The sequence below is a fragment of the Pelobates fuscus genome, chromosome 5 (assembly GCF_036172605.1).
Source record: "Pelobates fuscus isolate aPelFus1 chromosome 5, aPelFus1.pri, whole genome shotgun sequence".
NCBI classification, from domain to species: Eukaryota; Metazoa; Chordata; class Amphibia; order Anura; family Pelobatidae; genus Pelobates; species Pelobates fuscus.
Window position 1 is genome coordinate 354,906,905 of NC_086321.1, and position 24,564 is coordinate 354,931,468.

At 41.1% G+C, this 24,564-nt stretch overlaps 1 protein-coding gene across 1 annotated transcript in view; it reads right to left on the reverse strand.

The window, feature by feature from the left end:
• The window catches only part of LOC134612282 (solute carrier family 12 member 2-like), a 69,895-nt gene extending 46,040 nt beyond the window's left edge, over positions 1–23,855 (reverse strand). Inside the window, exons 1-5 of the mRNA XM_063456621.1 lie at positions 23,502–23,855; positions 10,478–10,594; positions 8,340–8,415; positions 6,292–6,387; positions 5,383–5,522 (exon numbers count right to left, since the gene is read on the reverse strand). Of these exons, the coding sequence (XP_063312691.1) occupies positions 5,383–5,522; positions 6,292–6,387; positions 8,340–8,415; positions 10,478–10,594; positions 23,502–23,855 (783 nt within the window). The remainder of the gene's footprint in view (positions 1–5,382; positions 5,523–6,291; positions 6,388–8,339; positions 8,416–10,477; positions 10,595–23,501) is intronic.
• Positions 23,856–24,564: the final 709 nt, after the last annotated feature.

Sequence of the window (24,564 nt, forward strand, 5' to 3'; positions counted from 1 at the left end):
CTAAATTGTCCCAATCGTTCGGGAAACGCTCGCACCTAAGTTCCTCTAGAGGACAGGCCTTGGGTGTTTCTACTTTGTCCTCTATTCACAACTACAAAGAGCTCAGGCTTCTGTTACCCGTTTCTTTAAAGTGGGAGAAGGGAGTAGTTAAGACTATGGCACTAATCGATTCTGGAGCTGCTGAGAGCTTTATAGATCAGGGTTTTGCTGCCAAGCATGCTATTCCATCCCAGTTAAAAGAGACACCACTGGCTGTTGAGGCCATCGATGGTAGACCGTTACTTGAGCCTGTTATTTTCCATGAGACCATACCGATTAACTTAACTGTTGGCATCCTACATAGAGAGGACATATCCTTACTGCTCATTTCTTCTCCGTCTATTCCCATAGTTCTGGGGTACTCCTGGTTGAGGAGACATAACCCTATTATTAATTGGGAGTCAGGGGAGATAGTTTCGTGGGGACAGAATTGTCAAGAGAAATGCTTGCGGAAGGTCTCACCTCTCGGCTTAACCAACACATCGGCTAACTCTGACAATCCTACAGAGACACAAATTCCGTCTCAGTATCTAGATTTAAAGGCTGTATTTGACAAAAAGAAAGCCGATACCTTACCCCCACACAGGTCCTTTGATTGCAAAATTAACCTACTCCCTGGTACCATGCCGCCCAGAGGTCATGTATACCCGTTATCTACGAAAGAGAACTCAGTTCTAGAGGAGTATATTCACGAAAATTTAGACAAGGGATTCATTAGGAGGTCCTCCTGTCCTGCCGGGGCTGGATTTTTTTTTGTTAAAAAGAAGGATGGTTCTTTGAGACCTTGTATTGATTATCGAGGCCTAAATAAGATAACCATTAAAAATGCCTACCCGATTCCCTTGATTACCGAACTCTTCGATCGTTTGAAGGGCTCTACAATTTTCACCAAGTTAGACCTCAGAGGGGCATATAACTTGGTGAGAATCCAGCAGGGACATGAGTGGATGACGGCATTCAATACTCGATATGGTCACTATGAATATACTGTTATGCCTTTTGGGTTATGCAATGCACCAGCTGTATTCCAGGATCTGATAAATGAGGTTCTTAGGGAATTTCAGCAAGATTGCGTCATTGTATACCTAGATGATATACTCATTCATTCTAGTGAGATTGAGACTCATCACAAGCAAGTCAGGAGGGTTTTGCACAAGCTTCTCCAGCATGGCTTGTACTGCAAGTTGGAGAAATGTAGCTTTGATCAAACCCAGGTAACCTTTCTCGGCTATGTGATCTCTGGGGAGGGATTTAAGATGGATCCGGATAAGCTCCAATCCATTCTAGAGTGGCCTTTACCCAAAGGTCTTAAAGCCGTACAGAGATTTATTGGTTTTTCTAATTATTATAGGCGCTTTATTAAGGGCTATTCTTCCATTATCGCACCTATCACTAACATGACCAAACAGGGGGCTGATACGAAGAATTGGACTACTGAAGCTCTCCTTGCGTTCAAAACTCTCAAGGAGCTTTTCGCTTCCGCTCCAATTTTAGTTCACCCCGACACTTCTCTGCCTTTTCTACTTGAGGTAGACGCATCAGAGACTGGTTTAGGTGCTGTCCTATCTCAAAGGTTGGGTGTTGATAAACCATTACATCCATGTGGATTTTTCTCTAAAAAATTGACCGGTACTGAAAGCAGATATGACATTGGTGACAGAGAATTACTAGCGGTTATCAGGCTTTGAAAGAGTGGAGACATTTATTGGAAGGTACATTACATCCTGTTACCATTCTGACAGACCACAAAAATTTGTCTTATATCGGAGAGGCCAAGCGTTTGTCCTCCAGGCAGGCTCGTTGGTCGTTGTTTCTTACCCATTTCAATTACGTTCTGACTTACAGACCTGGGTCAAAGAATTCTAAAGCCGATGCGCTATCTCGCCAATATGAGCCCACTGCTTCAGTTGAACCACTTTTGTCCTCCATTGTACCCAAATGCAATATTATTGCTAATACCAGTCTCAAAATTCATTCTCCGCTACTTGACCAGATCTTGAAGTCACAACATCTAGCTCCCGGAAACACTCCTGAGGGAAGAAACTTTGTTCCTCCTGAACTTCAACTGGAGCTCTTACAATGTTTTCACGAGAGTAAAATAGCTGGTCATCCTGGTATTCGCAAGACATACTCTCTGATATCCAAGGATTTCTGGTGGCCTTCACTTCGAAAAGATATTGAGGAGTTCGTCGCAGCTTGTGAGACTTGTGCCAAGACTAAACTACCTCATGCATCTCCATGTGGCCTGTTACACCCCTTGGACATTCCTGAAAAACCTTGGTCCTGTTTGTCCATAGACTTTATCGTTGATTTGCCTGCTTCCAAGAGACAGACTGTTATTCTCACGGTGGTGGATAGATTTACTAAGATGGCCCATTTCGTGCCATTACCTAAACTTCCGACTTCTCCTGAATTGGCGGAGATTTTTGCGAGAGAGGTTTTTCGCCTACATGGGATTCCTTCGGAGATTGTTTCTGATAGAGGTTCTCAATTTGTCTCACGTTTCTGGAGATCCTTTTGTTCTCAAATGGGTATCAAATTGAACTTCTCCTCTGCCTATCACCCTCAGTCTAACGGAGCTGCTGAACGTACCAATCAAAAGATCGAACAGTATCTGCGTTGCTTTGTTTCCGAACACCAGGACGATTGGGTCGGTCTGATTCCTTGGGCGGAGTTCGCACACAATAACCTTGTTTGCGATTCAACTCGCTCTAGCCCTTTCTTCATGAACTATGGCTTTCATCCTTCGATTTTTCCTTCGGTTTCCTCTTCTCAGGGGATACCGTCGGTTGATGATCATGTCGCCAACCTGAAGAAATTATGGGATCAGACTCGGCAAATTCTGTTACATAGTTCCTCGCTGTTCAAGAAACACGCTGACAAGCATAGAAGAGCGGCTCCTGTTTTTGTTCCTGGGGATAGGGTATGGTTGAGTACTAAGAATATTCGCCTAAAAGTTCCATCTATGAAATTTGCTCCTCGCTACATAGGCCCTTACAGGGTTCTCACTCGTATCAATCCGGTTGCGTATCACCTTGCTCTGCCACCTGCCTTACGCATTCCTAACTCTTTTCATGTCTCCTTGTTGAAACCTCTTATTTGCAACAAATTCTCCTCTAAGGTCTCCTCGCCTCGTCCTGTTCAGGTGGAGGGTCGGGAGGAGTACGAGGTCAGCTCCATCATTGATTCCAGAATTTCAAGGGGAAAATTGCAATATCTGGTCAACTGGAGGGGATATGGTCCTGAGGAGAGGAGTTGGGTACCTCAGGAGGACGTTCATGCTTCTCGCCTTCGCAGAGCATTTCACCTCCGCTTCCCATCTCGCCCCGGTTCCTTCCGCCCGGTGGGCGTATCTGAGAGGGGGGGTACTGTCAGGGTACCTGAGGCCTCTACCTCTAAGGGAGGTAGAGACTTGGTGGTTTATCCGTCCAGGCGAGCTGTTTCCTCCGTTCCTCGCGGTTCATCCAGTCACTTAAACACCGGCCGCGAGGAATCCACGTCCTTTTCTAGCAGGACGCTCAATACATGACGTCATGACGCTATCACGAGCGACCTGTCATTCAAGTGTCCGATATCCAATCGGTACTTGTCAGAGGCGTGCTTACCATCCGGAGCCAGGGTATTTAAGCTTACTTCTCTCTTCAGCTCATTGCCCTGTCGTGGTTCTAGCTTGTCTAGTCACTCAGTGCTCTGGTATTCTAGTTTGCTCTATTTGGTTTTGACTCGGCTTGTTGTACTACCCTGCTTCTCTGTTATCCCTTGACCCGGCTTGCTCCTCGTTTATCTGTCTTCTCGTTCCCTCGACCTCGGCTTGTCTCTGACTATTCTCTATTACTCTCGGTACGTTAGTCCGGCCATTCTAAGGCCCGGTATACGTACCTTTCCACTCTTTGTACTCTGCGTGTTGGATCCCTGTCCCGATCCTGACAGATGATGATCAGATCACATTTTATGACCAATTTGTGCAGAAATCCATATCATTCCAAAGGGTTCACATACTTTTTCTTGCAACTGTATGTTGTTGGTCATTTTGCAAACCTTTAGCTTTGACCTGAGAATGGACACCGAGCTGCTTGAGATAAAGATTTCGGCTTAATCCAAGCTAACAAAGCCAAACGAAAAGGGGAAATTAAATGAAAAATGCTTAATGAAGCCTGGATTATAGGTGGAACGGCACCTCCCACCTGGAACGGGAGGTTGCAAACAAAATATAATTTACTGGCCTTGTAAGGACTGTCTCTTGACGTATACAGTTTCTTTCCATTCTCCCCTTTATTGATGACTGAAAATTAAAGAGACACTATAGTCACCAGAACAACTACAGCTTAATGTTAAATGCTCCCTTCAGGCATTTTCATGTAAACACTGCCTTTTCAGAGAAAAGGCAGTGTTTACATTGTCTCTAGGGATGGCCACTGGAGGGGCTTCCTGACTCAGGGTTGCACAGTAAGCAATCCTGCCGTTCAGCGTCCCCACGCTCTGCATGGAGACGCTGAATTTTCCTCATAGAGATGCATTGATTCAAAGCATCTCTATGAGGAGGTCCTGATTGGCCAAAACGGCATTTGGCCCCGCCCCCGAGTTTAGAGTGAAATGTACAGCTATATTTTTTTTCTCATGTGGCATATAAGGGGGGAGGTTAAGACGCATGGGAATTTTGCATATATAGGCATATAATAGACATTCTTATACCGTGAGTGCCCAGAGTCTCCTTTAAAATTTGCCCTTTGATAGGGGGATTTTGCATACAACTATATTTGAGAATTTATATATATTTAAAGGGACACCACAGTCACCAGAACAACTACAGTGTATTGTATTTGTTCTGATGAGTATAATCATTCCCTTCAGGCTTTTTGCAGAGAAAATGCAGTGTTTACATTACAGCCTAGGGATACCTCCACTGGTCACTCCTCAGATGGCTATTAGTGTTTGGCTTGTGCTGGCTCTGCCCCTGATCTGCCTCCTTGACAATCTCAGCCAATCCAGTGCTTTCCCATGGCAAAGCATTGTGATTGGCTCAGATAATTACTTCTGATGATGTCAGCCAAGCAGATCAGGGGCAGAGCCAGCAGCAGACTTGAATAAAAGTTAGATTTTATTATATTTAGGGGGAAATGGGGAACCAGGGGGGCTAGATGTTGGTTTTAACACTATAGGGTCAGGAATACATTTTTGTGTTCCTGACCCTATAGTGTTCCTTTAAATAAACATGAAAGAGAAAGGTAATTCTACTATGAGCAAAAAATAAAAATAATTGATTATGTAAGAGAGTTTGTACGTCAATATTATTGGGGGGGGGGGGGGTTACATGACTAGAAGCAAAGACTCAATAAAACTTACAGATAATAAGTCACTGACAGTCTCTGCAAATCCAACAACATACATTGCAACAGCCACTGCATTGGCAAAAGCAAATATCAGACCGATGGAACCTCCAAATTCTGGGCCAAGACTGCGGGAGATCAGGTAGTATGCCCCACCTTAGCAGAGAGGAATAAAGACTCATTATTAACAACAGGCAAACCAAATCCATATAGAATGCCAGACATAACATCAAGAAAAATTGTGAGAGACTGTGGAGTAGAGATGTCCCGAACAGTTCGCCCCCTATTCGTCATGGAGGTGGGAGGGTCTGGGAGGGAGGGTCTGCTGCTGATTGGCTGGAATGTGTCTGCTGACTGTGAGGTACAGGGTCAAAGTTTACGCAATGATGACGAATAGGGGGCGGACCGAATATCGCATATGTTCGCCCGCCACAGCAACCGCGAACAAGCTAAGTTCACCGGCGAATAGTTCCCGGCGAACTGTTTGGGACATCTCTACTGTGGAACAAAAGAAAGAGTCGAAACGTGGTTAAAGGGACAGTCGATTGACCCATTCTTTTTAATGCATTATATAAATAATGCATTATAATAAATGCATTAGCAAACTCTAGCTTGTTATCAGTCTGAAAAAATCCGCACAAAAGAGGGTGGACATCACTGCACTAGAATGAATTATATAAGTAGTCAGATTGAGCAACACAGGGATTTCCTAAAAGAAATTATATGGAGTATTGAAATCATAATAGTGTAGATCATCATAGTAGAAGTTGCAATAAGGAGAAATTAGAGAATTTACAGAGTCGACTGGGGTAACAGCAAGTACTGCATGAGACACTAACCAAGGATAACATGCAGTTACATGCAGCAACAAGGCGAGAATGGTGATTTTAAAAAGCGGATAATAAAAACAGGGATTTGAAATTACCTCCTCGGACAAAGCCATTAGTCGCGATCGCTGACGTGGACAAACCAGTGATAACTGTTACCATTGTGGCCATTAAGATAATCACAATTGTGCAGCCTGTAGCAAAAAAAAAATAGGAAGTGTTAGATTAGAAAGATGTTTGCTGTTAGAGTAAAGATACGTTTACAGTACACCACCTTTAGTTACCCTATACAAAACTGTGTAATGAAATATAAAGTATAAACTCACTCTCACTGTACAGAACAAAAAACATACTGATGATTTTTTATACATTTTTTAAAACTTGCATGATATTTCTCCAACTATCGCTGATAAGCAGATAAAAAGAAAATTGACATGCTAGACACATCCTGTTCCTATAAGGTGTGTAGCTAGTATACAAATATATCTGGGGCATGACCTCAAAGTAAAACATGATCATCTCCCCCAAAAGGGGTCAAGTCGGACCTTTCATATATCTTGCATATATATAACCTTGAAATATCTTACCGTTCCCTTGCAAAATTATAATCAATAAATACCCATTGTCCCTATTCCTACCCCTTTCCACCCTGGGTCTCTACTTTCAACTCCTCATCTCAGTGTCCCTATTTTACCCCACACCTTAAAGGCACACTCTTCCCATCTCCCCATTCCAGTGTCACCCTCCACGCAGTACCCCCACTTCCGCTATTTCACAATTGCAAATGCAGGCACATGTCTACATACATATCGACACATGTATACACTCAGTGATACACGTACACACTCGGACACAGAGTAAGAAAATTAGCAGTGGAAGCGAAAGTTATTTAATCTCTTTAATTAGTTTAGTAACGTCCCACCTTCACTGCATTAAAATTAACAGGTAGGTCATGTGGGGTGTTCTCTGATCTCTGAACCCAGATTGCTTCCTGAAATCATCATCAGCCATACCTTGCAACATTTCAAATGGTCAAAGAGATACTTTAAGGGTCAGAGTGCGGTGTGGCCATGGGGCGGGCTGTTCTGAGACATTTTACTAATAACAATCTATGCAACAAAAATGTAATTAAAAACAAGAATATTGTATCTTATTTGCACAGACTGATTTCTAAACACATTTATTGCTGCCAGCAGTCACATAGACCTCTTTAAGGGGCATAGCAGTACAGATAGGCACTTAGTTAACTGGAAAGAAAATGACACACAAACCGACACAGTGGTAGGATGCTTATCAATATCTTCAAATCGTCAAACCAGACCACATGCTCCCTGCCAAAGCCCCTGTAGCAGCCCTGCAGGGCTTAAGGATGAAAGTCACCTCCTGCACTGGCCCAGAACCACATGTCCTGGGCATCAGGCGACAGGAATCCTAATTTCACACCTTTATAAATATCAATTCTAGCACATTGTTTATGACTATGATTACTTGAAATTAATTTTGCTTTTGATAAATACCATATTTGCCATACTTACTTTGTCCCTATCTTTCTTTTGGGATTTGAATAAAAAAAAAAAAAAAAAAACCATATATATATATTAAAACCGAATACATGATTTAGGTTGCTTCTCAAGAGCATTGATGTTACACTCTAAGTTTAAAAGCCACTGCATTTTATTGAAATAGTTTGGGTGCAGAAACCCTTTTCCCTTTGTCTGATTATTATTATTTTATTATTTATATAGCGCCAGCAAATTCCGCAGCGCTGTACAATGGGTGGACTAACAGACACGTAATTGTAACCAGACACATGGACGCTCAGGAACAGAGGGGTGGAGGGCCTTGCTCAATAAGCTTACATGCTAGAGGGAGTGGGGTAAAATTACACAGTGACTGAAGAAGTGTGTATTCAAAGATTATATGAAGGAGTGAAGACTGGGTCTGATAAATGTAAGCTTTGCCATTAATGAGAAACAGTAATTCATTTTACTTTTTCAGACAGCATGCCTCTAGTGGCTGTCAATCAGACACTTCCCAGTGAAGACCTTCAATAATGAATAATGAAGGTGGTCCACAGTATTACAACCTTTTAGTACATTTCAGACATCACTAGTCACATTATGTGGTAACAGAAGATATCACTCACCTAAACCAGCTTGACCTACAATCCAGGAAAGTCTCATGAACAACATAACACCCCAGATGTTCAATAAACATCTCACCTGTATAGAAATATGATAACATGTTTCACACTATACCTTCAAGATGTCATTGTGATATAAACTGCAGAAAACCTGTCATGAATCTTTTGGGCACACCTCCCAACAGACCCGATATCGTCTGAACAGTCCCTATGTTAGGGTCCTGTCCCGCCAAACCCAACTTTGTTCCCTGGTGTCGCGCTTTTGGGGACACCAGGAAACTGTCCCCAGAAATCATACAAACACATTAACACATCATTAGATATGCTCATGCTAAGCTCAGGCCACTAGGACTATGCGCAGGCCTGTCATGAAAATTTGCACCGTGCGCATCCTTTAACCCTGCCCACTGACTTATATTGGGGCCTATGTTTTGGTTGTCATTAAGATTCCAGGAAAGGTAAGCCTTGTTATTTTTACGGCAAAAGGCAAACTATCGATGTTATAAAAATGACCAATAATATGGCTATACAACCAGGGAATCAAATAATATATGTAATTATTAGGTACACAGCCATTATTCATATGGAAGAAAATAAATCTGTCCTAACTACAAATTTAATACCCTTGCAAACTGTATCCTGTTTAAGTTTTTATAAACGCTTTCCATTGAATAGCTGTTTAATAATAGCTGATGGGTTTCGTTAGCATACTTTTCCAATTAATTACCAATATTGTGAAACACGAATGAACAGCACATTGATACATCAGTCACTACAATAAAATAATACTCATATAACCCAATAGAGCAGTAGGGACCATTTGCAATATCAGAACCTACAACTAAATAGGGTCTGGAGCCCTGAGTGGGGTCCTGAGTCCCCTCTAATACTGAGTGAGAAATTACAGCTCCAATTATACAATTTGTGACAGTACCACTTTAATGCACAGTATTTGGAATTAATTATACGGTACTTTGTGTGGATATTGTTGAGGGTCAAGGGTTAAAACAGAAGAGCTGGGGATTAATAGAGCAGTATGGAGTTTATAAATATAGGCTTATATAATACTCTAAGCATCTAAACAACATATCTAAATTTAATTAATCAAATAATAAGAATACGATAACCAAACTGGTTCTATGTCTATATCTATTCGGCTTTTTGTTAGAAGAAGACTGGATATATAGTAGATGTATAAATATAATGGGACAGCAGGTGTAAGAAGTGAAATTTACTAAAGAAAGAATTGTCGGGAAATCAAAGTGAATTTCAAATTTAAGATCAAATGTGCCGAACTGGAAACGTTCTCTGTCAGCTATGATTTCAGTTGTGCTACTCTGGCCTTTTTTAGACACCAAATCAACTTTAGCTTAATGAAACCGTTTTGGTGTATAGATCATGCCCCTGCAGTCTTACTGCTCAGTTCTCTGCAATTTAGGAATTAAATCATTTTATTTATACATCCCTAATCACACCTCACTGCATGTAAAAAGAGATCTAATGTTCAAATGTCCTTTATTGCAAATGTTTAATTTAGAATTTCTTACCTCCTGCTCTGTTAATATCTTTCTAGACCCATAGCAGCCTTCTGTGTGGGATTAAAGTCCAATTCACAGATCAGGATAAAAACGTATAAAGCAAGTTAAAGTCTGATTGAAAACAAAACAATTTTTTTCATGTAAGCTATGTGAGTCACAGTCAGGGGAGGTGTGGATAGGACTGTATCAAATGAAAGAAAAGTGATTTAATTACTAAATGTCAGATAATTGAGTAGTGAGACTGCAGGAGCATGATATATACACCAAAACTGCTTCATTAAGCTAAAGTTGCTATGGTGCCTATAGTGTCCCTTTAAATTTAAATTTACTTTGAATTCATTTTAGTAATTAAGCCTTTAAAACAGACTAATTGGAAAAGATTTCCCATTTTACAAGCAATTTTTACAACTCTGATTTTTTTTCAGCTATATTTATATAGTGGGTCTTGCATTACAAGTCACTGTTAAGTGAAAAGAGCTCTCCATTAAATAATATATTGAGTGAAAAGAAGGGTCTGTTTGTAAATGGGTGGGTGGTCTTACGGCTCACAAATGAATATGAAACTGAGTTGCAACTTGCAATTAGTAGATATTGATAATTTACCAGAACTCCCTTAATCCAACCAAATTTAACGACTCCACTGGACTCCACCACTTGCAACACCAGATCATTCTCCGAAATGCTGTCTCCATCGCCATTTGCAAAACCACCAAACGAATCCTAATGACGATAAACACTTGTTATAACACATAGAATCTCCAGTTAGCTGAATATAAACAGAAATCTGTACGTCAATAATAATATATAATAATGTCCAACTATAAATGCAAATTCCTCAAAGCCAAAGTATTAAGATAATTTTGAATAGTCAAAAAAACTAACACTCTGTACATTAAGCATTGTGCCAAGTGTATTATCCCAAATACCGACATTTCTGTGTTTCCTGTTGGTTACAGTTTAATATTCAAGACAAACAATACACTTGGGTATTAAAATGCTGGCATAGGACCATTAACATCTCAATTTAACCATAGGTACTACCAGAGCAAGATTAACCGTAAGGAGACTTGGTCTCTGCCAATGGCACAGGGGTTAGACAGGGGCACTGAAACCATTGATTTGCTTTGTCCAATTTACCATCCCTATGTGAAAAAGGACGGGGGGACGCCAAACCTCTCTGTGGGAACATTCAGCATCTCCTTGCAGAGCGTGGAGACACTAAACGTAGGTGCTGCACACTGTGCAGCACTAGACTAGGAAGCAACTTTAGTGGCCGTCTGACTGACTGCCACTAGAGGTGTTACTGATACTAGGTAGCAATGTAAAACACTTCATTTTCTCTGAAAAGGTAGTGTTTACATTAAAATGCCTGCAAGGACTGACTATGGACACCAGAACCATTACATTAAGCTGGCGTTGTTCTGGTAACTAACTAACAGTGTCCCTTTAAAGAATTATTATGACTATAGTCATTTAGTGGAAAATCAGGTCTGTGACATACCTCTTTGTACCATCCAGTGGGTATTTGTGGTTCTCTAGGGGTTAAACCATACAGTATGTTTAATTGGGATTTTTACTGCTTGATCCAGAGATGGGTGCTTGTGCTAAAAAATGATGATGATAAATTAATACATAACAAAGACACTCCCTTCACTGTCTATCTGGCTGTTACAGGAAGAAATGTCCCCAGGGACAGTGTTGTGAGGCTGAATCACGCATTAAGCTTGAAAGACTATTTCAGAGTCAGAATCTGGTGATTAGTGCGTCACAGAAAAGCACTATTTTAATGGGTATAAGTTATATTCTAACAATATATTTTATAAAACCTGTGTTCCGATGTGAAGAGAATGTCCTAGCTGAGATTTCAACAGCTGTGATGGTTTATCGAGTCAGTCTAAGCACCATATACTTCAGCTTAGAAAAGTGGTTTTGGCCCATCATGCCCTCCAGTCTCACTGTTCGGTTCTCTGACATGTAGGAGTTAAATCACTTTGCTTATGTAGTCCTCGCTACATTTTCTGTGGATGTGACTTACACAGCCTCCATGCACACACACATTTCATTTTTACAGCACCATACCTTCCAAGTGTCCCTCTTTAGGAGGGACAGTCTCTCTTTTGGGCCCAGATTCCTCTGCCTATCTTTTCCATCCTAGTTGCCTTATTTTCTACTTGCTCTATATTGTTGGTGTGTCTGAGTGTATAACAGAGAGAGCTCCACAGCAATAATACTCAAAGTAAAGTGCCTTTAAACTGCAATAAATATGTTTAGAAATCAGGCTGTGTAAAAAAGATACATTATTCTTCTGAATTGTATTTTAGTTGTATGAATTGTTATTACCTTACCTAAAAATTTCTCAAAATAGCCCAGTGTGTTTAATACAGAAGTTAGCTTTTAATTAAAAACTTAAATCACACACACGAGGCTACTGCAGGCTCCAGAATATAATTAAATTACTTTATTTGTGCAGTCCTAGCAACATCTACCCAGACTGTAAATTACAAAGCCTCCTTACATATATAGACGTATTTCTCAGCATCTCGGGATTTACATTAAGTGTCCCCCCCCCCGCCTATAGCTGTGAAGCATACAGCGTTCACAAATACTGCTCCCTGCCAGCAGCCTCCTGTGTAAGATAATAGAATGATCTCACACAAACACTGAAGAAGAGCCTACAGACCCGGAACCCTTTAATAGCACAGAACCCTTAAGTAGCACCCAGTGTTTAATTATTTAATAATGCAATGTATATATGTTTAGTAACAATTTTTTGAAAATTTCGAAAATTATTTATTTTTGTTGGGCATGGATAAAAACAGTCAAATTATAGTCGCCACAGCAATGAGAATACAGACAATAATACATTTGCATCAGGCAAATCTTATGTTCAATAACTATTTTAAGGTGTGTTTTAGAGCTTGTAAATGTATTTGGGTATATTCTGTTATCTGAGGAAGTGTTGATGGTGTTACATTATTCTCCCTGTATCCACAAGCCTTCTCTAGGATAAGCATTAGATTGGTAATTAACCAAGAACTTTGTAATGGGTTTAAAAAAAGGGGGCTGATTAGCTTAGCTGCAAAAGCAATTCTGCAGCTATAAAAGGATTTTAATCAGCAATATTTTAAAAAAAAAATTTTAACTGCATTTTGCAACCTAGACATTCACTGTAATGAAGCAATCACTTATAAACAATCTTTTAAAAATAATAATAATGTTAATTAATAAAAAATTTTTTTTAAAAAAACAAAAAAAACTGTTTTAGTGCTTCTCTTTTGCTGTAAGACATATTTTAGAACTTTTTACGGTGGATTTAATGCAACCAATATATTGCTGAAATTTCTTAGATTATCATCAAAAAAAACAGAGCGATAAAATAAAACATATTAGTGGAAAAGACCACCTACAGCAAAATAAACAAGAAAAAAGAAAATATAAAGAAAGAAAATACATTTCTTAGATTACCCTTCTTCTCATAAACTAAAGATAAGACCAGAACATTGCAAAGCAATGTGTGTGGCTCACCTCTGTCACTAGGTTAAAAACATACCAAGTATAGTATTAAATATTACTCAGTGTGTGGGAGACATAGAATTGTCAGTGCACAACCAACCAGGAGCACACCACGCACACATATGGTGGCAATGCCCGCAGATAGAAAAATTTTGGAATAGAATTCATACCATCATCCAAAACATCTTCCACACCAAATTCTCCATGGCCCCAGACCAATACCTCTTCCTCCTACCCCCCCAGGGCTCAAAAATACAAACGACCCTACTTCATCATCTAATTATGGCAGCCACTCAACTAGTTCCCAAACACTGGAAACAGCCTAATCCTTCCTCGCTTAGGGAATGGATCCAGAGGGTAGAAGACACAAAACAACTGGAAGGTATAACACACGCTAAAGGGGGAAACTATTTGAAGTTCACCAAGATATGGGCGCCGTGGAACACCTTCACAACACTCGGGATCCACTCGACAACCGTCTACAATCCCCACACAGATGCTGCTCGGGCTGGGGGGGGAGTGGATGTCAGGGGTGGCGCCGGGCGTCTGGCCGCGCGGTGTGACCCAAGGACTAAGACTGACAAAACTAGATATTTGGCCATTAGCGACAGTAACCAAGCACAGGGACGACGTTCTACTGCGAGGCACTCTCACGTGTCATGAATACTAATTATGATTACCGAAGTCATGAAACAATTATAGCACCCTCTTGAACATACCAATACCGATAAGCGTTCTACTGAAACTTGCACTATCTATGATGCACTATTTAAGTTGATCGACAGATGTTCTCCTGAAATTTAACTTCTATGAAACATTGTTAATTTACGACTGACTAACTCGCTGTATCAAGCAAACGCGTCACAGCATATTGTAACTATGTGACCAATACTGAAATCTTGTATATCGTATATCTCTGTAACTACTGCGACTGTATGCTCACGATACAAATGTTTCATATGCTTATCAAAAACAATAAAAAACTTAAATATAAGAAAAAAAGAATTGTCAGTGCAGGAAAAAAAAACTGGAATCTAACTAAAATCCTGGGGTAATCTAACAGCATGCATCGACAAACACATGATGCTGGCATTGGGGTTCACATTTTCAACCGACACAGGACTACGATTGGGGGACACATTTCAGCAGTGGTAGTATTGGAGCTTTGTAACTACCCAAGTTCCCTTATAGCCTGTTTTTCAACCTGTACCTAGAATCTCTTGTGCAAGCATAAACATTTTAAGTTTTATTATTATTTTTGTTAAATCAGACAAAGCCAACATTGTTTGAATTGTTATGTGTTGAATATATTATTTTACATAAGTAAGCCATACGCCATAACAGTACGTAGTGCACTGTACAGTTGTAATGTAGCCCATGGAGCAGCGTAGCTAAGGGGAGTGGGCCTTGACATTGCCAGGAGACATGCCATCTAAGGGTCAGTGGTTAGGGATGGGCCTAAGTATATGGAGTGGGGTGGAGTTATAAGGGGAGTATAAGTAGTGGCCATTTTAGATCTAAGGATCACTTTAATCTAAAGTTGCACTTACCTGTTGTTGTCCCACCCACCGTCCCTTTGCTTTCAGGTGTTTCCCGTTTGGTCATGGTGGCGGGGGATGGAGAGTAGAGTTGGGGGGAGAAAAGAGTGAGATGGGGAAAAGTTTGGAGTTCAGGGCTAATAGGTAGGCCTTTGGACTGGTTTGGTAGGTTTGAGCTCGTAGGTAGCTCCGAACCGGGGTGTGTAGGGGTGTCTCGGTATGCCCCTACACTTGTGGTGCCCTTTTGTGGCAATGGATGGTGCCCTTTGGTGGCAATGGTCATATTTCAATGTTAAGTTAAATGTTACAATGTTTGGGTATTATGTTATGTGGGGGTGGGTCATTGTCAAGGGGTTAAATTGTAAACTACTGGATGGTAATGGTGCAGGCCAACGTGGGCCTGCTGTTGACAATGACCTTTATAATTTATGTTAATAATCAATAAAAGCTGTGATATAATTTTGCCAAAACACTGGTGTCAGTGTTTTATTGAAATGGGTATTGGTGGTTTTTTTTGCAAATGCCGACAAGGCGACTGTGCACATGTCATGGTGCGAGGAGTCCCCAGGCAACATCCACCAGTAATCTGTCAAACCGTTTATGAACAGTTTAACCCTTACCTCGTTTTGTTGGGCATCCTTCCGGTCTGAGTTGGTCTGGGTAATGCTTTCACATTACGCTTCATCAAATCAATTCAGACCGGAAAGGCTGAGATATATCCCTTTAATCAGCCACATACCACTTTCTACTGTTTTAAGTAGGAAATGTATCTGCAGATATCAGTACTGTTAGCAGGTAGTATTGGTTATGGTTAGTGTTAGGGTAGGGTTAGGTTTGGCTTAGTGCAGGGCTAGAGCTAGGGTATGGTAAGGGTTAATGTGTTATGGATAGCTTAAGTTAGGGGTAAGGTTGAGGTAGGTATACGGTTAGAGTTAGCGCAAGCATAGGGTTAGGATTAGTCTTAACTACCAAACATTTAGATCCTAAACATATGAGCCATCTAATAATCAGGATGAATACATCAATCTGTTCTGATTTTTTATTCTGTAGTTACACTGGACGTGAAAAAATGATTATAAGCAAAAATGCAAAAACATTTGGTTTAAAAAAAAAATACATGTTTTCCCATTTTTAATATTTAATTTAGACTTAATATTGAGTTATGTATGCATATAGGACATGAAAATAAAATCATTTAATATATATAGGGGCACTTAAGAGAAAACCTTAAATTTCGGTGGAAGATACACATGTGCAAATTCTAGATTTCGTTTTGGTTCAGAACTTGAACTCCGTTCCTAAAGGGTTAAAACGATTCTGTCACCTTCTGCTGGAGTCTTTGCATATATTTTCAACCCAGATTGAGGCTTAGCCGCTTGCAGTGTGGTGACCTGGGGGTGCAGAGGATAGTAAGTTTTATTTTATTTTACTTTTTCGGGACTGAAGCAGCCTCTCCAGGCTCCTGTAAAGTAAATCCAGCGAGTCATCTTCATCTCCTGGTGCCTTACCTGTCAGGAGTCCACATCAGTGCTGTACTCTTGTGCATGCGCAAGAGTAAAACATTGATGTCTACGAATTATCCTGCAAGACCATGGGAGCCACCATTGATAATGTATTTTTTTTCTCACAGCTGTCACTAGTGACCGCAAGGAAAAATTAGAGACCGGACAGCGGTAGCTGCTCCTTTTGTCAAGTTTCATCAAACAAAGTAGTCTCATTTATTAATTTATTGCTCAAAAAACCCTGAGTCCTACATCCGTAAATCACATTACTGTGTGTAGGTCACTTTGTTTGTTTATGGGCTAAGTAGACATGAGAAGGGAGGTATGTCCATTTTTGTTTTAAGTGCTTAGTTAATAATTTATAGTGTAATTATGTACTTTGTATGTAATTATGCACTTTAATATTCAGAGCCCAATCATTGGGGAACATTATTTCTAAGTCGCTGAGATGAATTAGATCATTTTCAAGGAACAAAAATGAAACATTTAGACACAACTACAGTTTCCATTTACCGTTCCTAGTTATAGTTGAAGCTGATTTTTCCTTATGATTGATTAGATGGTTATATTTGGCAATTTAATCATATATGTATGTGATGGTCTTGTTATGTAATAATCTACTTGTTAAAGTGGTCAGATTACACACAAAACGAAATAATTCTGTTAGCATTATTTTGACATTTGGATCAATAAAAGGATAGTTCACTACATAAGGGCAATTCAGAGAATTTACTATTAGTGCTTATACAGACAAAAAAAAAAATATTATAACTAAAAAATTTAAACTACACTATGGACATCAAAAAAAACTTTTGCTTAATTAAGCAGTTTTAGTGTATAGATCAGTGGTTCCCAAACTTTTTAGGTTCAAGGCGCCCTTAATATTTCAATATTTTTCCAAGGCATCCCAAGTCAAAACAAATTTCTAGGCTGTATATATGTCCTTCGCTGTGGCATATACTGGGCCCCTAATCTTGGGAGTGGCACTGGTAGATTATTTAAAGAAACAATCCAGGCAAAATGACCACTACATTATGTTGTAGTGGTTATGGTGCCAGTAGTGCCCTCTCAGGGTAAGTAGTCAAACTGTTTAAGAACAGTTTGACAACTTAGTTGGGGTCTGCTGGGATAGGGGCTGTAGTGTGTGTGTGTGGGGGGGGGGGTTGCACTATGTGCGTGTGTGTACAGGGGTGCAGTGTGTGTGTGTGTGTGGGATGCAGTGTGTGTACAGGGGTGCATTGTGTTTGTGAAGGATGTCGTTATTGTGTGTGAGGGGTGCAGTGTGTGTGTGAGGGGGCAGGTTGTGTATGGAGGGCAGTGTGTGTGTATGGGGGTAGTGTGTATATATGAGGGTAATTGTGTGTGTATGGGGGTAATTGTATGTGTTTGGGGGGAGTTGTGTGGTGTGGGGTATTTGGGGGTAGGAGGGCAAATTAATAAATATATACTTTATTTTGTTTTTAATAAAAAATAAAATGAAATTTTCTGTAATCCCTGGTGGTCCGGTGGGGAAGCCCTGGTGGTCCTAGTGGTGAGAGTGAACTCTAGCAGCCTCAGGACACGTAACCGTGGCAATGCTCCGAGATCGCAAGAGGAGAAACCGGCAGAGCTGCATCTTAGAGCTCCCCCAGGTCCTCTCTCCCTCCCTCCCTCCTCTGCCGGCTGTCAGCAAAGTGCTAGTGGGCCGGTGAGGGAGATATCTAATGCACACAGTTTGAGAACCTCTGGTATAGATCATAACCATGTAATGTCACTGCTCAATTCTCTGCCATTTAGGAGTTAAATCACTTTTGTTTCTGTCCATGCAATTGTAACCACACTTCCCCTTGCTGCGATTCACACAGGCTGCATGAAAAAAAATGGTTTTATGTTCAATCAGATGTTAACTTGTTTTAGATATTTATCTCCTGCTCTGTAAATTGAACTTTAATCTCACACAGGATGTTCCTGCAAGCTGTAGCGGGTCATTAACAGAGGAGAAGATAAGACATTTTAAATTAAGCAGACTGTGCAATAAAGGGAGTTTAAACATTAGATGTCTCTTTACAGGAAGTATTTAGAAAGGCTGTGTGGGTAACATGCAGGTAGGTGTGACTAGGGATATAAACAAAGGGATTTAATTCCTAAAAGGCAGAGCATTGAGCAGTAATACTGCAAGGGTGTCATTTTTACACCATGGCTGCTTTATTAAAGGGACACTATAGTCAACAGAGCAACTACAGCTTAATGTATTTCTGGTGAGTATAATCATTCCCTTCAGGCATTTTCATGTAAACACTGCCTTTTCAGAGATGGCCACTGGAGGTGCTTCATGGGGCAGTACTGCACAGTAGGCAGCACTGCTGTTCAGTGTCTTCAAGCTGAATTTTCCTCATAGAGATGCATTGATTCAATGCATCTCTATGAGGTGTTGATTGGTCAAAATGGTGTTTGGCCCCACCCCATCTCGCCCAGGGCCGGTGCAAAGAATTTTGGGTACATAGGCGAAGATGCATTTTTCCGCCCCCCAAAAAACATCTGCACCTGTGTGCCTCTTAACCTCCCTTTTGTGTTTCTTATCCCGTCTTTAAATATCTGACTCCCTTTAGTGTATTTTATCTCCTATTTTTGCCTTTGTGTGTCTACTATGTCTCCTCTTTGTATGACTCTTACATCCTCCCACATTTTGTGTGTCTTACTCCTCCCAGACCCTTTGTGTGACTCCTTTTCTCCCAGCCCTTTTATGTCTTTTACTCTTCCCAGCTCCTTTGTGTGTGTCTCTTTCCTTCTCAAGCCCCGCTGTGTGTTTCTTTCACATCCAGCCCCTCTCCCTGTCCCTTAATGGTCCCCTCCCTTCTCTGACCCTTACTGTTCCTCTCCCCTCTCTCCTCCTTTCCCTGTCCCTTAGTGTTCCTCTGCCCTACCCCCTCTGTTCCCTGTTGCTTAGTGTTCCTTTCCCCCCTCCCTCCTTTTCCTGTACCTCAGGGTATTTCTCCCCTCCTCTCCCTGTCCCTTGGTGCGCCACCCACCCCCATAGGGGTCTCCTCCCCTTCCTGGTGTGCCTCCTACCTTTCTTGTAGCGTGGCTGAGCGGAGCGAATCCCGGTACAGTGAGCTTTTCCTGTCAGTCCTGCCAGGTACAGGAAACAGAAGTTCCTGTACCACGGTACACTCCACTTGGTCACGCTACAGTCAGGGGTGTATAAACACTGACAGTCACACACACTCAATTACAAACACACAGACGTCTCTGACAGCCAGACTCACTTATCTGACACACTCATTCATTGACAGACACTCACACTCACACTGACAGACACACACACACTGACAGACACACACACACACACTCAAACTCACAGACACACATACTCACATGCACACACACACACACACACACTCACATGCACACACACACACATACTCGAACACACACACTGACAGACACACATACTCACATGCGCACACACACACTGACATACTCACTCACACACAAACTCATAGACACACTTACACACACACTGACAGACACATATACTCACATGCACACACACACTGACACACACACTCACTCACTCACTCACACACAAACTCATAGACACACTTACACACACACTGACAGACACACATACTCACATGCACACACTGACACACACACACACACACACACACAGACAGACACACACAAACTCACAGACACACACACACACACTGACATACACACTCACAGACACACACACACACTGACATACACACTCACTCACACACACACACACACACTCACATGCACACACACATACACACAGTAATTAATAATCTAAATTAAATTTAAATTTCCCACCCAGCCTCCCTACCTGGAGAGCTGGCGTGGGTCTCTCATTGGTGGTCCAGTGAGGCTGCTGGGAGGCGTGCGGCTGAACTGGATTAGGAGGCGGCGAGGGAGCTCTGATCTCTCTGACCGGCTCCCTCGCAGGCTGTTTTCTGATGCCGCGGGAGCCAGAATATGACGTCATATTCCGGCTCCCGCGGCATCAGCAAAAGGCGCGTGAGAGAGCCGGTCAGAGAGATGAGAGCTCCCTCGCCGCCTCCTAATCCAGTTCAGCCACACGCCGCGCCGCTCCGGGGATCCAAGAGGTGACCAGGCAGGAGGGAGCACTTCCCTCCTGCCGGTCACTGGAATTTTGCACCCCCAGAGCCAGTGCGCCCTAAGGCGGCCGCCTGTGCCGCCTTATGGACGCGCCAGCCCTGATCCCGCCTCCTTGTCGATTTCAGCCAAACTAATGCTATCCCTATGAGAAAGCATTGGATTGGCTAAAATAATTCTGATGATTTCACCAAGGAGGTGGATCGGGTGTAGGGCCAATGCCGGCGGACCCTTGCAGGGCTGGGAATAAGGTATGTTTTAACCTCATTTAAGGGGACCTAAATGGTGGTTTTAACACTATAGCATCAGGAATACATGTTTGTGTTCCTGGCCCTATAGTGTTCCATAAAGCTAAAGTTGTTTTGGTGACTATAGTGTCCCTTTAACCCCTTAAGGATGGCGGGCGTTCTATGCAGTTCTTTTTGGGGTGGTCCTAAACGCCGGCGGGCGGCATAGAACGTCCCTGCCTTCCTTTGTACTTTTCGGGTTCCCGCCGTTCCCCCGACGGCGGTCGTGATCCTGAGCTACCAGGCAGACCCCTTCTGCCCGCTCCCCCCCCTCCCCCCCCCTCGACCATGTGATCGCGGGGTCCTTACGATTACATGGCCGGAATAGCCGGTTTATGCAGTGCCTGCAGGGGGCCTGCCTGAGCTCACAAGCAGCCCCCCTAATGCCTGCAAAAAAGTTTTTAAAGTTAATAAAAGTTAATAAAAAGTTTAATAAAGTAAATAAAAGTACTTGGATCATATATATATATATATATTTATATAATCATAATTATATATAAAATAAAAATTATCAATAAACAAATTGAAAAAAAATAAAAATAAATAAATAAATTATACACCAGTTTTAATTAGTTTTAATTGTATCTTCATATTATTATACATATATATTATATATAAATTTGGCCAGTGTTTGGCCAGTGTTAAGTGGCTACTAGAAAAGACTGGACATACCCCATTTGTAATACCTTGGGTTGTCTACTTTTGCAAATAGTATGCCATGATGGGGGTAATTTTCATTCCTGGACTACTATTTGGTCTCAAAGGCAACGTAACCAGTCTGGCAAATTTCAATGTGTATAAACTGAAAAATGTAACGTGCTATATTTGACCCTGTAACTTTCCAAAACACCATAAAACCTGTATATAGGGGGTACTGTTTTACACGTGAGGCATCGCTGAATACAAATATGTGTATTTTATTGCAGTAACAGCTAACCGTATTGTGACATTCACAGTTAAAATGCCATGCAGAACTGAAAAAAAATAACAAAATGTTTTATTTTCTCACATTTTTTTTTATATTTTATTCATATTAAATTATGCTTAATATGCAAATATTTGATGTGAAATGAAAGCGCCTGAACAGACATATAGCGCAAATTCAAGGTTTTGTTTACGTTTTGATTTGATCACAACTTGTACAATTGGCTCAGTTTTTAATGTTGCAGCTGATCTATATATATATGAATGCACAAATTTAAGAAACATTACACTTTCTCGTCACTAAAGAGTGGGTTTTTGAGAGCTGACAACCAACTAACATTATGGACAAAACAATTAAGTTGGAATAAAATATCTACACTAAAAGTTGGGATTTTTTAAAAATTCATTTTGCCCTACCCGTTCCAAGACAGTTGTCAACTCAAAGCAGCTTACTAGTGAATGTACCGCACAGAAGCGCAATAAATAAACATTGAAGGTCAAGCAAGTTATATCTTTAATGTTATCCATTAAGAGTATACATTACGTTTCTACTTCTTGATAGTTATGCCCTTAACTGCAGAACTTATCAGTACATCAGCAGCTAGTTATAGATATTTGTGGCAGAAAATTGTATTTTTTCCAAATCAGCTCGTTTAGTCTAAATTTCACAAAACAGATTTCAATTTGCTACAATTTGCAGTTTAGTGAATAAATCCTTAATATTGCCACACAGATTAACCCCTTAAGGACCAAACTTCTGGAATAAAAGGGAATCATGACATGTCACACATGTCATGTTTCCTTAAGGGGTTAAATTTCCCACATTTCAGTTTTAATTGAGGTGTGAGATCAACAAACATGCAGGGTTTTCACTAAATAATGTAAACAGGGAATTTCAAAATTCAGGGCAAAGTAGCCGAATGGGGGGAAAAAATCTCCAAGCCTATCTTTCAGTTCCACTATTGTAGCCTAAAATGTGAAATTAATTTTGAATTCTTAAAGGGACATTGCAGATCCCTTAAGCACTTAACTTGCTGAAATGCTTTACGTGTAAAGAATGAGTCCTATTTTTTTGCATTTTGCAAAAAGTGCAGATTTCAATAGAAATTGGCACTTTTACAAATTAACCTGGTTACACCCCCTTGGCTTTCAAGCAGGTAACAGGTCCTGTCACTTCCTGGTTTGGTTAGCTCAGTGGAGCTAAACTCAAGAGGAAGCAACTGCCCCAAGCACCTGCCTGTGATGGGACAGCTGCAGAAAGTATGGGCTAGGGAAGAAGTGAAGGGTTTGCAATGGCAGCAGACAAGAGAAATGCAGGTTTTGCATTTTTTTTTTTAGATATAACTCCAATGAAAAAATGCATAAATTAAATGCAAGCAAGTTTACATTTGGTGTATATCTACTAAACGGTGATTTAAATTTGTATTTATTTTTTTGTAATTTGGGTAGTGGAATGTCCCTTTAACAATTCACAATTGAATATCCCTATCAATATTAGAGCATTTATTGCATAAATACAGAGTTATTCGTTAAACTCCAAATTGTAGAAAATGTAATTTGAATTGAAACATTGAAGCTAAAATATCTTATTTGGTACAATCTTTCTACTCAGCTTTATACCCAACTTAACTATTTTAACCTCACTTTTGGCGTTCAGATTTCATTTGCTATAATAAAAAGTTTAGTAATCCTATATACTGTGGCTCGGTTGCCAATTATAAGCCAGGATCTTCATGCTCACCTTGTCCAGTTCATCATGCAGTTCTGCCAGGCTTGGCCTCCCTGGCTTCATAGCCCCAGAGGGCATAGTGTTTCTGTAATGATCTATACGTGGCACCGCATCCATGGTGTTATGACCAAAACTGCGCAGGGCCCCAGGCCCTAAGCTGCTTTCGCTGGGAGTTCCTCCTCCACTATCGCCGCTCAGAATACTCTCTGTACTCTGCACGAAATTTACTCTGAAACGACCTCTGGACTCTGCTCGACAGGCCATCTGGACACGAGGGCTCATCATCGCCTGAGTTGGGGCTACCTGGCCTGGACCAGCGGTGGCAACCTGGGAAGCCATTGGGTCATCCTCTTGCAGTGTAGGCATCTTCTCCGTACCAGTCACCGTATCAGTAAAATCACTTCAACTAAAAAGAGCCTACCTGTTAAATTATTTTTCTTTACCCACGCCACTGCTGTCCACCTCTTCAAAGAACCTTAAAACACCTTGGCATAGTCTAGGGAGATAAATACAGTTCTAACACTGAGACAAAGTTGCCACCTCCTTATCTAAAAGCTATTACAAAACTTTCTTTTTAACAGTTACTTCCTCTTTCGTCTTGCTTATTTTATTCTCGCCTCCCCAATCCCTTTCACTGCCTCTCTGCAAACTTTTCATAAAAATTGACATTTATTCTGTTACTTTTTATACCAATCTCATTCTCTAATCTCAGTATTAGAAAGCCATAAACCTTTTTTGCCCCTCCCTTCTCATGAAGCCTCATATGCCAAACTTAAAATTCAGTTTGTAGACTTTGCCCTACACACACAGCCACTAACTATACACCCCCTGCTCAAAAAGTCTCCCCTCTCTCCTGTTAACCCTTTCCTTACGCTCCAACCCAAGATTCCTCCCGGCTGCTTCCTGCCAGTGTGGATGCTGTCCCTATTCATCCTGCAACATCAGCACCAATTCACAACCTAGCTCCGCCCAAAGCATCCCCCTATGCCAATAGCAGCACGGCCACGCTAGTCTCAAGAGGCACGCCCTGTTGCCAAGGCAACTGATTGACAGGCAGACTGACCACATGTAAAGT